The sequence below is a fragment of the Oncorhynchus tshawytscha genome, linkage group LG08, assembly GCF_018296145.1.
Source record: "Oncorhynchus tshawytscha isolate Ot180627B linkage group LG08, Otsh_v2.0, whole genome shotgun sequence".
Taxonomy (NCBI): Eukaryota; Metazoa; Chordata; class Actinopteri; order Salmoniformes; family Salmonidae; genus Oncorhynchus; species Oncorhynchus tshawytscha.
This window is the reverse complement of record NC_056436.1, coordinates 62,097,340-62,112,938: the sequence shown is the minus strand read 5'-3', so window position 1 is coordinate 62,112,938 and position 15,599 is coordinate 62,097,340. Positions and strand designations below refer to the sequence as shown.

Below are 15,599 nucleotides of genomic sequence, written 5' to 3'. Positions count from 1 at the left end.
TTTCCAACAGTCTTGAAGAGTTCCAACAAATGCTGAGCACTTGTTGGCTGCTTTTCCTTCACTTTGCATCTGACTCATCGCAAACCATCTCAATTGGGTTGAGGTTAGGTGATCATGGAGGCCAGGTAATCTGATGCAGCACTCCATCACTCTCCTTCTTGGTCAAATAGCCTTTACACAGCCTGGAGGTGTGTTGGGTCATTGTCCTGTTGAAAATCAAATTATACTCCCACTAAGTGCAAACCAGATGGGATGGCGTATCTCTGCAGAATGCTGTGGTAGCCATGCTGGTTAAGTGTGCTGACTGTCACCAGCAAAGCACCCCCAAAGCATTCTTCACGGTGGGAACTACACATGTGGAGATCCTCCGTTCACCTACTCTTGAGTCTCACAAAGACACAGCAGTTGGAACTAAAAATCTCAAATTTGGACTCATCAGACCAAAGGACAGATTTCCACCGGTCTAATGTCCATTGCTCGTGTTTCTTGACTCAAACAAACCTTTTATTCTTATTGGTGTCCTAGTAGTGGTTTCTTTGCAGCAATTCGACCATGAAAGCCTGATTCACGCAGTCTCCTCTGAACAGTTGATTTTGAGATGTGTCTGTTACTTGAACTCTCTGAAGCATTAATTTGGGCTGCAATTTCTGAGGCTGGTAACTCTAATGAACTTCTCCTCTGCAGCAGAGGTAACTCTGGGTCTTCCTTTCCTGTAGTGGTCCTCATGAGAGCCAGTTTCATCATAGCGCTTGATGGTTTTTGCGACTGCACTTTCAAAGTTACTGACATTTTCCGCATTGACTGACCTTCATGTCTTAAAGTAAAGGACTGTCATTTCTCTTTGCTTATTTTAGCTGTTTTTGCCATAATATGGACTTGGTCTTTTACCAAATAGGTCTATCTTCTGTTTCCCACCCCTACCTTGTCACAACACAATTGATTGGCTCAAATGCATTAAGGAAAGAAATTCCACATATGAACAAGGAACAAGAAGCTGGTTGAGTAGAATGCCATGTGTGCAAAGCTGTTATCAAGGCAAAGGGTGGCTACTTTAAATCTTTAATATATTTTGATTTGTTTAACACTTTTTTGGTTACTACACGATTCCAAATGTGTTATTTCATAGTTTTGACATCTTCACAATTATTCTACAACACAGAAAAAAGTAAAAATAAAGAAACTCCCTTGAATGAGTAGGTGTGTCCAAACTTTTGACTGGTACTGTACATATGACATGATACTGTCGCGGTGCCAGGCCCATAACGGAGCAGATGGGCTTGTTTATGGTGTACTCCATGTGTAACTCTGTGTTGTTGTCTGTGTCACACTGCTTTGCTTGATCTTGGCCATGTCGCAGTTGCAAATGAGAACTTGTTCTCAACTAGCCTACCTGGTTAAATAAAGGTGAAATAAAAAATACATTAAAAAGATGTGTCGGTGACTTAGTGTTAGTGGCCTACTTCCCAAAGAACTGTAGGAGAGCAACAGCTGAAGGGGGTCTCGGCCCTATGATCCTGCTTTACAGATGCTAATAACTCCTCATTCTCATCATCTCTTATTGTTTCATCTGACTATTAAACATTTGTCAGCAACCCTTTATTTGTAGATGCGCTACAGACTATGAGTAACATTTCAACTATTCACTTACTCTAGCTCTAATCTTAAACCTTACCCTAAGCTTAGCAAACAGTTGCTTACCAACATACAGTTTGTTATAGTTGGGTTTCTGACTTGACAATCCCCAACAGTTATACACATGTATCTACTATCTCGTAGCATTTGATTTTATGACTTAATGCTGCTTAGCACTAATTGAGTCATGCCAGGGTAAATCCGAAGAGGAATAGTGGAATTGTGATTCTAGCCAAAACAATCTCTTGCATTTATAAATTATGAACTTTATTAACTTTAAAAGGTTCATACTGCAGAAACAAGTACTGTCAAAATATAATGAACCTAAGAGCTGATGTGGCTTCTCTGAAAGCAGAGCAAGATGGACTTTGTTTCATCATTACCTCTGCCATTATAAAAAATAATGAGATGTTTTATGGTCACTGGATCTTAATACAAATTGTTATCAAAATAATATTTTTGCTGGGAGAAATAATTAAAAATACACATGCATGACTTCCATGCAAGCAAATAAAAAATCTAAAAAATCCATTGAAGTCTTCAGAAGGTTTTCCTCCGGTACGTGTGTCTCAACAAAAACCCTCTGTTCAACTCTCCATACACTCCTGTACAATTATTGTCTGTACAATTATTTGATTTTAACAACCATAATTCCTAACACATTTCCCAGCAATCAGATCTTGTTCAGAGGTTGTCGTCCTGCTCCAGTCCATGCTTCTCGATGTAGCGTCTAGAGGAAAGGAAGGTGGGAACAACTAACAGAGTTGACCGGTGGACAACAACGATGAGTGTAAAACGTAGGGCCAAATGTGTCAGTTCTATGGGTGGGTGAAATTAAAATCAATCCAAGACTGAATTGCAGCTTTGATCTCACCTTCTTGCAAACTCATACAAGGCCTCCTTCCTCTCTTGTAGGGACATGTGTCGGTCTACTGGCGATTTCCCAAAAGACTTGGCAGCAGGCTATGGGTCAAAATCAACAAAATCTGACTATACAGCAAGCTCCTGATAAATAGAATAGTGTAGCAAGATGGTACCTCAATTACTTTGCTGGCAAGGTAATATACACTGAATGTACAAAAACATTAGGAACACCTTCCCAATATTGAGTTGCACCCCCTTTTGTCCTCAGAACAGCCTCAATTCATCAGGGCATGGACTCTACTTGGTGTTGAAAGTGTTCCATAGGGATGCTGGCCCATGTTGACTCCAATGCTTCCCACAGTTGTGTCAAGTTGGCTGGATGTCCTTTGGGTGGTGGACCATTCTTGATACACACAGGAAACTGTTGAGCGTGAAAAACCCAGGAGTTTTGCAGTTCTTGACACACTCAAACCGGTGCGCCTGGCACCTACAACCATACCCCATTTAAATGCACTTAAATATTTTGTCTTGCCCATTCACCCTCTAAATGGCAAACAAACACAATCGATGTCTCAAGGCTTAAAAACCCTTCTTTAACCTGTCTCCTTCCCTTCATCTACACTGATTGAAGTGGATTTAACAGGGGACATCAATAAGGGATCATAGCTTTCACCTGTTCAGTCTGTCATGGAAAGAGCAGGTGTTCCTAATGTTTTATACACTCAGTGTAGACTACCAGAAGACTTAAGACATCATTTAGATGATTGGCAAACCTTAATGGTGGGAGCAGGTGCAGCTGAAAAGGAGAGGGACCTCCAGGATGGGCCTGGTGCAGATGTGGAGCCGCCTGTGGCCTCCAATGGAAACTCCTCAGTGCTCTCAAGCAGGTTAGTGATAGTCGTGTCCACGCAGTTGGTTTGCACTGTAAAAAGGGTAAGGGAAAAGGTTTGGGAAACACTGCATGCTACTGTGCCTTTTTCTCCCATTGATCCTAATGCAAACTCCATTGGTAACACTTTACTTGAAACCCTGTGTCATAACACATTACGATAGTAATAACTATGTCATAACAGCTGACAACCTGTCAATATGGTCATAACACTGTCATAACCCATATATTTACACCCTTTGTGACTTATATTGCACTATTTTATGTCTGGTTATGACACCTACATAATAATGTTAAATTTGAATAAAGCTTTCGGTTGAAAGTTTGTTTCTTAAATCCTCTGATGTAATGAACTATTTACAGTCATGTTTTTTCATTCGATTTTAAATAACTTGTAGAAAACACATTTTGACACTGTCAAGAAGCATTATGACCATCATAACTATATAAGCCAGATAGGCCTTCCACATACATGCCCTTATATCAGTCATCAGTCAAAAAGAGGATGTCTTGTCCTGCTCCTGAAATATGCTCCTGTATTCGTCCCAGTCATCAGCAACAGAGCAGACAGGCTCTGACATCAACGTGCACAGTTACAATGATAATTTAATAAGGTACATTTTTTAAAGCATATAACGTAAACATTATGTTGAAAGGAGGCTATAGTGTAATGGAATGTTTTGCCTTCTGTAGGTTTTTACACACTTATGTACTGACTTGCCTAGTTAAAGGTTAAATAAAAAATAATAAAATGTAGGTGTCATAACCAGCCATAAAATAACACAATATATGTCACAACAGGTCTAAATATGCATCCTGATAGTGTTATGATCATATTTTAAACAGGTTGACCTTGTCATAATGTGTTATGGCACTGGTTTCATGTCAAGTATTACCACCATTTCAATGAAATGCAAAAGCGACTTGAATTGGTGCACTGCTCATTTCAAATTCTGTGTCACTGCACTGGAAATGCAAAGCAGAAATGAAGGATTGGCGTACCCAGGTCTCTGGTGATGATGCCGAGGGGGATGTCAGGCAGAACCTCCTTCACCTGCTGGGCCATCCTGCTGATCCTGAGCTCCTCCACCCCAGAGCTGCGAACCATGAAGCCCAGAGGACGTGGTCTGGCACCCAAATCTGGACACAGACAGCAGCAAACACACACCATCACTGACGGTCCCAACCACCTCCAAGTGAGCATAACTTGCACCAAGACCATGCTGTAAGAGAGGCTTTGTCAGGGAAGGTTTCTCCAGGGCTCTCTTACTTGAGGTTGTGGTGTGCGGTGCAACATGCAGTTTCCTTTTCACGTGCTCAGCTTTGTCTGCTTTGGTAATCTGTGTTGAGACCACGCCAAGCTCGGTGGCTAGGAGCTGAAAATGGACGGCACAAAGACCAATCAGAGGACAATTGAATAACCACTCACTCAGGTGTTCCATATCATTAAAAATTTTGTAATATCACAAGCTCAGAGCCTGGAATTGGGTGCTTTACGGCAGTCAATGTGATAACTTGCAATATGCACCATTTTTCAATAAGATACATACGGGTTTTGTTTGAGACAATGTGGGCATTAGGGAACAGAAGGCGTTGCAGAACAAGTGTGTAAGGTTTAATACCCCTTGGATTTTGTTGGCAAACTCTTGAAGGGATTCTTCATCTTGCCTCGACACAGTGGGGAGCCATCTGTGAAAGTAAACGAAACAGGATCTCTACAAGCTTTGTGAGCAGTGATGGTAAACTTAAACTTGCCTCTTGATGTAAACTTGCTTCTAGCTCTAATCAAGCTGGTTGAAAAGTTATGACAACAGTCGCTAGTGAAAGTCTACATTCCGCTTGCATAGTCTTCACCTTTTGTTGACTTAAAATTAAATAAGAGTCAATTGGATTTCTTTCCTACGATCTACATAACCTACTCCACGTTTTTAAAGTGAAAGAAAAATTATAGAAAATGTTCCTAATTAATAAAAAAAACAAAAATGTATTGATTGCGTTCATCTTCACCCGCTCCAGAGTTAATACTTGGTGGAAGCACCTTTGGCAGCCATTACAGCTGTGAATCATTTTGAAACAGATTCTACCAACCTTGCACCACCTTTGGGCAACATAAAGCCATTGTTTTTGTCAAAATTGCTCAAGCTAAGTAAATAAGGTTGGGAATCATTGATGGGCAGTAATATTCTAACCTTGTCTCTGACTTTCAAGCAGATTTAAGTCAGGACTGAGAATGGACCATTCAGGAAAACTGAACACATATTGGTCTATACCAGGGTTATGTTTTCAGAAGACTAAGACAGGGTTTCCTTTAACTTTTTATTTGGCCTTTGTCCCTTTCATATTTATTTTGATCCTGACAAACTCCCCAGTCCCTGCCGGTGACAAGCATACCCATAACATGATGCTGCCAATACGTTAAAATACAGAAGATTGCATTCACCCCACATTAGTGGCCTTTTAAAAAATCCACTCCAAATCATCCATTCTGTTTGCAACACAGCCATTAAGTAATACTGCAAGACAACACAGCAAAGAAATTGGCCATTTAGGGACTGGGGAATTTGTCAGGATCAAAATAAATATGAAAGAGCATACCCAGGAGCAAAGCAGTTTTATTTTTCAGTGGGACAATTACATATTAATGCCAAAGACGCACCAGAATGGCTTCAAGAGATGTTGAGTGTTCCTGAGTGGTCAAATCTCAGTCTTGTCTTAAATGTGCATGCAAATCAGAGACAAGCTTTGAAAATTGCTTTCTATCAAAGACTCCCAACCAAACTGAGCTCGAGACATTTTGACCAAAGTTTTCATACCCCTTGACTTATTCCACATTTTGTTGTGTTACAGCCTGAATTCAAAATGGATACATTTATTTTGTTCTCTCAACCATCTACACACAATACCCCATGACATTGAAAGCATATGTTTTTAGAAATGTTAGCGAATTTATTGAAAATTAAATACAGGAATTCACACCTCTGAGTCAATACATGTTAGAATCACCTTTGGCAGCGATTCCAGCTGCGAGTCTTTCTGGGTAAGTCTCTAAGAGCTTTGCACACCTGGATTGTATAATATTGGCACATTATTATTATTTCTGTCAAATTGGTTATTGATCATTGCCGGACAACTATTTTCAGGTCTTGCCATAGCTTTTCAAGGTGATTTAAGTCAAAACTATCACTGTCTTCTTGGTAAGCAACTCCAGTGTAGATTTGGAGTTGTGTTTTAGGTTATTGTCCTGCGGAAAGGTAAATTAAATATCCCAGTGTCTGGTGGAAAGCAGACTGAAGTAGGTTTTCATCTAGGATTTTGCCTGTGCGTAGCTCCATTGCGTTTCTTTTTTTAACCAGAAAAACTACCTAGTCCATTACGATTACAAGCATACCATTATGCTTAAATATGGAGAGGGGTACTTTTTTTATTGGATTTTCCCCAAACATAACACCTTGAATTCCAGACAGAAATTTACTTGCTTTGCCACATTTTAAGGCAAAATTAGTTTAGTGCCTTGTTGCAAACAGGGTGCATGTTTTGGAATATTTTTAGTCGGCACAGGCTTCCTTCTTTTCACTCTGTCAATTAGGCAAGTATTGTAGAGTAACTACAATGTTGTTGATCCATCCTCAGTTCTCCTATCAAAGCTTAAAGTGTGTAACCGTTTAGTTACCATCGGCCTCCCTGAGGGGTTTCATTCGTCTCCGGAAACTGAGTTAGGAAGGACGCCTGTATCTTTGTAGTGACTGGGTGTACAGATCAATAAGAATTTGTTCTTTATTTAACTAGGCAAGTCAGTTAAGGTTAAAAAATATTTTTTAAATTTTTTTTAAATACACCATCCAAAGTGTAATTAATAACTTCACAATGGTCAAAGGGATATTCAATGTGTGCTTTTTTAAATTGTACCCATCTACCAATACATGCTCTTCTTAGCGAGGCCTCCCTGATCTTTGTGGTCGAATCTGTGTTTGAAATTCACTTCTTAACTGAGGGACCTTACAGATAATTGTATGTGTAGGGTACAGAGATGAGGTACTCATTCAAAAATCAAGTTATAAATGTCTTTTTGCACACAGAATGAGTCCATGCAACTTATGTGACTTGTTATGCACAGTTTTACTCCTGAACTTATGTAGGCTTACTATAACAAAGGGGTTGAATTCTTATTGACGCAAGCTAATTTCTTTTATACCCATCTACCAATAGGTGCCCTTTTTTGCGAGGCACACCTTGGTGTTTGTGGTTGAATCCGTGTTTGAAATTCACTGTTTGTCTGAGGGACCTTACAGATAATTGTATGTGTGTGGGTACAGAGATGAGGTAGTCATTCAAAAACTGTACTGTATGTTAACCTAAGGGTTGGGCAAAGTTGGTAGAATCTGATTGAATATGATTCACAGCTATAATGAATGTCCAAGGTGTTTCCACCAAGTATTAACTCTGGGGGGTAAACACATATTTTTATTTTTTAATATTCATTAGGAAAATGTTCTATCATTCCATTTGGGGAATGTTCTATTATTTCATTTGGGAAATGTGGTGTAGGATGTTTAGATCTGTAGGAAAAAACACAATGTAATCCCTTAAAACTTTTTGTGACTAGGGGGCAGTATTTTAATTTATGGAAAAATAACATTCCTGTAGTAAACGGGATATTTTGTCAGGACAAGATGCTAGAATATGCATATAATTGATAGCTTAGGATAGAAAACTCTAAAGTTTCCAAAACTGTAAAAATATTGTCTGTGAGTATAACAGAACTGATATTGCAGGCGAAAGCCTGAGAAAAATCCAACCCGGAAGTGACTCATCTTTTGAAAGCTCTGCGTTCCAATGCGTCCCTATTGAGCAGTGAATGGGCTATCAACCAGATTACTTTTTCTCCGTATTCCCCAAGGTGTCTACAGCATTGAGATGTAGTTTTACGCATTTATGTTGAAGAATACCCGTAAGAGGCTACATTACGCAAGTGGTCACCTGATGGCTCTGAGTGATTCTCGCGTAAAATACAGAGGTAGCCATTATTCCAATCGGTCCTACTGAAAAACCAATTGTCCCGGTGGATATATTATCGAATAGATATTTGAAAAACACCTTGAGGATCGATTATAAACAACGTTTGCCATGTTTCTGTCGATATTATGGAGCAAATTTGGTATCTTTTTCGGCGTTTTCGTGACTGCAATTTCCTGTCAATTTCTCAGCCAAACGTGAAGAACAAATGGAGCTATTTCGCCGATAAAAATAATATTTTTGGAAAAAAGGAACATTGGCTATCTAACTGGGAGTCTCGTGAGTGAAAACATCCGAAGCTCATCAAAGGTAAACTATTTAATTTGATTGCTTTTCTGATTTCCGTGACCAAGTTACCTGCTGCTAGCTGGACAAAACGCTATGCTAGGCTATCGATAAACTTACACAAATGCTTGTCTAGCTTTGGCTGTAAAGCATATTTTGAAAATCTGAGACGACAGGGTGATTAACAAAAGGCTAAGCTGTGTCTCAATATATATCACTTGTGATTTTCATGAATAAGAATATTTATGTCCGTTGCGTTATGCTAATTAGTGTCAGTCGATGATTACGCTCCTGGACCCGGGATGGGGAGTCACTAGTTAAGATTGAATTTTAAGGCAGCAAAATGTGAAGTGTGTAGACTTTCACTAGCAACTGTACTGCTGACGCCGACTAAACATTAACTCTGAAATGGCAAGAGCGTCACATATCTAGGACAAACCACTGCTAATTCTAAGGGAATTTTCCAATGAGTAATGGAGTGGAATTCAAGGACAAACAAAAGTTGTCAAATATCAATTCTATTACGAGGTCCAACCAGAACCCGGACAATGACAAATAGTAAGAGACAGTAATTATTTAGTACCTTACATGGTACACTGTACACGGGACGAAAAAGGTCCACAACAGTTCTGTCAGCCAGAAGGAGTCTGGCGTGCTCTGGAGAAAGAGGAACAAACTACATTAGCGCTTTCATTACAGGAAATCTTCTGCATGTGTCTGACAGAAATATGTTAAGACTTACAGTGACAAATCAAGTGCACAAAAACATATTTAGTCTACCAGCGGTGTGCAAAACAATTTTACAGGTCTTCCTATGGACTGTTGGACAAAATGATGGCTTGATCAACTAATATACGAGTGGTGTCTCAAAACAAAGGAAATAATGTCACACTTTCTTAGAATTTCTATAAAAATGTAATGTTTAGTGTGGAACTTGCTCCTCCCATTTAAATGCACACCCACTCATCTACCATATATTACGAGTCTACTCAACAAGACTGAAGAAACAGCTGTCGTCCCTTGAAAGCCCAACTCTTTAAACAAAAACTTTCACCAAATGTATATTGCTAAATATACCACATTGCTTTTAAAATATGAGAAAGAGGCAGTTTAGTTTTGATTGTATTACCAGAGCTAGAAATGGTCTCTTCACTTGCAAGGCCACAGGCTGAATGGAATCAGTCAAGGAGAAAGGCCAGGAGCTGAGGGAGAGAAAACAGGTTGAGCACCAGCTCTTAGCACCAGTAATACACAGGCAGTACAGGGGCAGCCTATAGCAGTGTTGGCATTCTGCTCAGGACAGATTCTCCTCTAATCACCTGCTAATAAATCACTAACCATTTAAGTTGCTAATAGCAATAGTTCTCTGTCCTACTGGTGAAAACTAGAAAATGTATTTGTGAAGGCGAGAGTGGGGTAAGTAATATATATATATATATTTTTTTTTAACATTCAGCATCACTATGTCAAGGGAAATGTAGTATTCTTTGTAACAAAGATATCTACAAATATTTCAGGATGTGGTATCCCTGGAAATAATCTGAATTAATGTAAACATTAGTTGAAAAAAAAAGTGATTCTCTTGGCACAACTTAGGGTAAGCTGAGCATATGGACAGGGTATGTTGAGCCGCCTTGGGGTAAGTGGGTGATTGTGTCCAGTGATAATGGGTGATGGTGCTGGTTGGTCAAAGTTGAATTCATGGAATGGGGGTGTGGTATATTGTATATCTTAAATGTATGCCTACATTCAGATATAGAGCTCTCTGTTCAATATCACTTACCCTTAAATTTCTTGACCAGTTGCCTGGGACAGGTATGTTGTTTCGATGTGCCAATTTGTAGGCTAGTTCTTTGCATTTGAAGCTACTAAGACCATGAAACTGATCTGCAAGATTCTTGATATGTTTATCAAGCTGACTCCATGTCTTCAGATAAGACCTTGTGTTCCTCTGCTACTCTGTCATAGCCTCTCTTTCACACAGGTACACATTTGTTTTCTTTTTTTGTCAATGCATCCCTTTACTGTCAATTCAGTCTATTTGTTCATCCTTTGCTGCTGCTTGAATGGACTTCTTCCCTTCTCTCACTTCCTTGGCTGCTCTCTCAAGAACCTCAAGAGGGGCTAGACTCCTGCTTGTTTTACATTTGTATACACAGGGCATGATGATGTCTGCTCTGTAACAATAAAAATACAATATCTTGAGTTCATATGCATGACACATTGCAAAAATATATATACTGACATATAACTGACAAAACGTAATCATAATTTTTATGGGGTATGGTAGCCATTGGCTCACCGTACCCAAAGGCAAAAATGTTAAAAATTAAATTAGCCCACAAAAAGGTACAAGGATGTATTTTCATGCTAGGTTTAGGACCTCATATTGTAGGCGTCTTCTGCACAGGGGACTTTTGTTAAGAGCCCCGGCGCTCGGTGTGAACACACATTGCTTGTGGTACGGTTTAAAAAGCATAAAGACCAGATCTTTCATATAAGCGAAAACTCATTTTCTAAAAACAAAAAGGTTAAAATTGATGCACACCTTTATAGGGTTAGTGTTTCCGCAAGGCCATATTACAGTGCTTGTTTACGGAAAACAGAGGAGACCACCTGTGTTAATTAGCTATCTAGCGTTCTCCAAACGCCTGTTTGTAAGCATAACTCTGGAAGTGTAGTGGAAGTGTAGTTGTCTGATGGAGGAACCCATAGCTGTATGGATCAGTGCAAAACTGCTACAGTAAATGTATATTTCTTATTTGAAGGATCCTTCCTCACTGATGAAAGATAAGGGTCATATGTTAAGAAAACCGTTTCGCAAGAGATGATTATTGACATTTCTAAAAGTTAAAACACAGTGTGGGGATTGTAGTTTACAAGAGCCAGTCGTGGGCGAAGCTAACCGCTGAGAACTGTAGGGAGAAGGCAGAATGCAGAAGGCCACCTAGAGTTTGAATGCTAGTAGAGACCCCAACTGATGTATAAATCAATCTTAAAACGATCTACTTTGGTTTAGATTAGGGGTGCATATCTTTCAATTTTGCTGCTGACTATTCAACCCTCATTAACCGGCCAAATAACAGTAAATAAAAATTCCTAAACAGTAAAATTGCGTGACCAACAGAAATGATTATGTATGCATACAAGGAATTAACATGTTTCATTAAGAGCACAGCTAATGCGAGTGATTCCATGTGACAGAGATTAAAATCTTGGCTACAAATTTAGAAAGAAGGGGAATCTAATAGCAACAACTAGGATGAGTTGCTAATATGACTAGGACTGTTCCTTTGGTTCCGGAGAATGAAGGAAAGTTGATAAGAAAAACCAACAGGAGAGAAATACTGGTTAATGGGATGAGGAATTCTATTAAATAATTGCCTCCACGTTTCTATGGTTGGATTTTCACTAGGCTAATTTGAAGCAAGGTTAGACATACCTCATTTACAGTAAAGTAAAACGTTCAGTAAAACGTTTTAAACAATTGTACTGCCTCAAGCTCACAATACACTGTACTGCCTCAAGCTCACAATACAAATTTTTATTTTTACCTTTATTTTACTCGGCAAGTCAGTTGAGAACAAATTCTTATTTTCAATGACGGCCTAGGAACAGTGGGTTAACTGCCTGTTCAGGGGCAGAACGACAGATTTGTACCTTGTCAGCTCCGGGATTCGAACTTGCAACCTTTCGGTTACTAGTCCAACGCTCTAACCACTGACGCGCTGATAGCCTGCCTACTGTTGACTATAGCCTTTGCACTCGAATGGCAAATGGGAGACATGCTTTTAATTACGAGTTGAGATTGAGAAATAAAAAAAGCTCTTTAAATTGTGAACATCAAAACAGTTAACATGCGATTGCGTTTAGAATAGTTATTTGTTGCACAATGACTGGGCTTCTAAAAGCACGTTTCACTCCAGTAGTTTACAGGCTTTATGATGAGCTACTCTCGTGCTGTCTGACAGATGGTAGGCTATTCCGCTATTCAAACTAGGCTCTGTATGCGTGATAAATAACATACATGATGACTAACGAAAACACACACGCCAATGTAATTCCACCAATGAAAATACACACGCCCATTTAATTCCACTAAATAATGCAAATGAACCTATAGACCGATAAGCATGACCGCTCAAATGTATTTTCGGCGGCTAACCAATTAACACAGCGTTTCCCAAACTTGATCTTTGGGACCCCATGGGGTTCATGTTTAGTTGTTTGTGCTAACACTACACAGCTGATTCACATCATCAAAGCTTGGTGATTAGTTGATTATTTGAATCAGCTGTGTAGTGGTAGGGCAAAAAACAAAATGTGCACCGAGTTTGGGAAACCCTGAATTAACAGTTAACATCAATCACTTAAACACAAGCATCATGAAACGTATAACTTCAATTAATTGGACTTTATGAAAATCTGTTTAGACCAAACTTGCTTACCACTTTTCCCATGTGGCTTCATCCTTCACAGACTCAATGAAATGATGACCTCTTCCTAAATATTTTGGTAACATCATTCATTTTGTGTATGGTTTCCTAGAAACAAAGGGTGGCTCAACTAACCCTTAGGCTCAACTTACCCCACTCTCCCCTATACAAAGAGGGCAGATATAATCAAATACAAAAAATCTTTGTCTTTATGCATAGGATAAACCCCATAGAAAGCACTGATATGCACATGATGCTTTAAGCAGCGTGTGGGGCAGTGATACTCTTGGTTTGAAGAAACCAACTTCAAAAACAAATAGAGGTGACAGACAGAACTCAATACTCTTGAGGACAGGAAAAATGCAGTGTATTGTGGCTCACCTGAACTTGAGCAAGCCAGCGCGCCCATTGGTTGTGTCCTCCTCAGGGAAGAGGAGCAGGGGCAGAGTTCCTGGAGAGGAGCAGTATCTCCTGAGGGACTCCATCTCATCCTGGCCCGATATGGCACCCAGCTCCATGAAGCCTCTGGCCCAACACACGAAGCCCGCAGAGTCCTCCAGCATGGGCTGAGCAGAGGAGCAGACAGGTCACATGACATGGTCAAACTAAATAAACACTGGTTGATGGCCAACGGTTGAGTCAATGCAGCTGTATCTCTAAACAAAGAGATCTTTGTTCAGTTGGGCAAGCACAACTCCAGGAGCTCAAAATTCAACACTCTAAAGAGCGTCACTTCATCAACCAAAATACTCACTGTATTGCACGAGGTTAGAAGATTGACAATGTTGTGGTCAAACTGGGTCACGTGATTGCAAATGTACAGTTTTGTGCTTTTGTCTCTTAAACGTGGGCTGTTCTGTCTCACGTGCATACCAAGGACTGAGGACATTACTCTCACAATGAATCTGGAACAGGAAGAAAGCTTTGAGTTAGATTCTGTAAGCACAAAACAGGAGAATATGTTTTGAAACTGAGAAATACTACATGAACTCTAGCGCGGCAGGTAGCCTAGTGGTTAGAGTGTTGGACCAGCAACTAAAGGCTGCTGGATCGAATCCCCGCACTGACACCTGTCGTTCTGCCCCTGAACAAAGCAGTTAACCCACTGTTTCCCGGTAGGCCGGTCATAAGATGTTTTCTTAACTGACTTGCCTAGCTAAATAAAAGTTACATTTTAAAAAACTATTCCAAATCTGCCAAGACTTCCCAAATTTGCACTCTTCTTCCCATATTGAGAAGCCAATTGTTGCAGTCTAGTCAGATGTTGGTTTTATTATAAGGAGGAAGTCAGCCCAAGGTGTATGATGACGTTATATTGCTGAGTCAACCTTCAACTGCTAGTCAATAATGCAAAACTACCCTTACCTTCTAGCAAGACTGTCTGGGAGTGCACAGCTCACCAAAAACACATGTGCACCTACGAAGATTCGTAGTAACATCAAACACAGGCCAACTGGAGAGTAAAGCAATACCAGCAACAGGACCAGTCCATCGTTTGGCAACCTGTTTAAGACACAGATTTTCAGTGTGGTCATGGTCAGGCAGAATATTCCGAGTCCAATCGGACAGATTAAAAATTAGCAAGATTATAAAACTGCTAACGTTAGTTGGCTAAACGTGTTAAGAATAACAGCTGCATCATGTTGCTTAGATGGCTACTAGCTAGCAAACGAATGTTACTTATTGATACTAATCAAGATAACAGCTAACTAGTTAGCTAACGTCGTTCATAACAATACTGATATATTTTGGGCTAATTTTGCTACCTAACAGGCTAAATGGAAGGCAAGAAGACTGTGACCTAGCTAGCTACTAGCCAGAGCCGATTATGATCAGCCAAGACTTTGGAAAATGTTTGCTATGGGAGTACTGATAAGCTAATTTAGCAAGCTGCTAGTTAGCTAACGTTAGATACTTGTCTTGAAAACAACACATCTTGTTCTTACCGCTGGAAGTCAAACATCTGTTCTATTCCTTGAGTTTCCATTATTTCACCTTATCTGTCGGTTGGGTAAGTTATTTACACGGGTTACATTCCTGCATACTAGCTTGCTAATCAAACGTAAACACTCATTTCAAACGATAAAAAGGTAAAACTGGCAACAGCTCGTTAGCTCATGTTGTAGCTGGCTAACGTGTCCAGTTAGACTACCTTGGGCGCCATGTTGAACAGTAGAACGAGCAGAAGAGTGACGGTTTCCCACCACTTCCGGTTCCTTCTTTTTCGTTAGCGTTTGACACTCCAGAAATGGTCACCACAAGCTAGAAAGGGCTAAGGAAAACAGTCACCATATTCAACTTGCTCCTGCATCGTTATTTTCATGTTTTGTGATATCTCTGGGGAGAATTTGAAATTATAATATTTTACTTTTGATACTTAAGTATATTTGAGCAATTACAGTTACTTTTGATACTTAAGTGTATTTAAAACCAAACACTTTAAATACTTTTACTCAAGTAGTATTTTACTGGGTGACTCA

The 15,599-nt window shown here is 39.7% G+C and overlaps 1 protein-coding gene across 1 annotated transcript; it reads right to left on the bottom strand.

The window, feature by feature from the left end:
• Window positions 1–1,877: 1,877 nt before the first annotated feature.
• On the bottom strand, window positions 1,878–15,316 carry LOC112256153 (lipid droplet-regulating VLDL assembly factor AUP1). Its single transcript, XM_024429174.2, has 12 exons — window positions 15,066–15,316; window positions 14,485–14,622; window positions 13,874–14,024; window positions 13,501–13,685; window positions 9,813–9,885; window positions 9,267–9,340; window positions 5,008–5,074; window positions 4,656–4,761; window positions 4,388–4,525; window positions 3,270–3,418; window positions 2,507–2,595; window positions 1,878–2,362 (listed from the first exon to the last, which is right to left on the bottom strand). The coding sequence occupies exons 1-12, from the start codon at window positions 15,104–15,106 to the stop codon at window positions 2,317–2,319; spliced, it is 1,257 nt and encodes a 418-aa protein (XP_024284942.1). The 5' UTR covers window positions 15,107–15,316; the 3' UTR covers window positions 1,878–2,316.
• Between the last annotated feature and the right edge of the window lie 283 nt (window positions 15,317–15,599).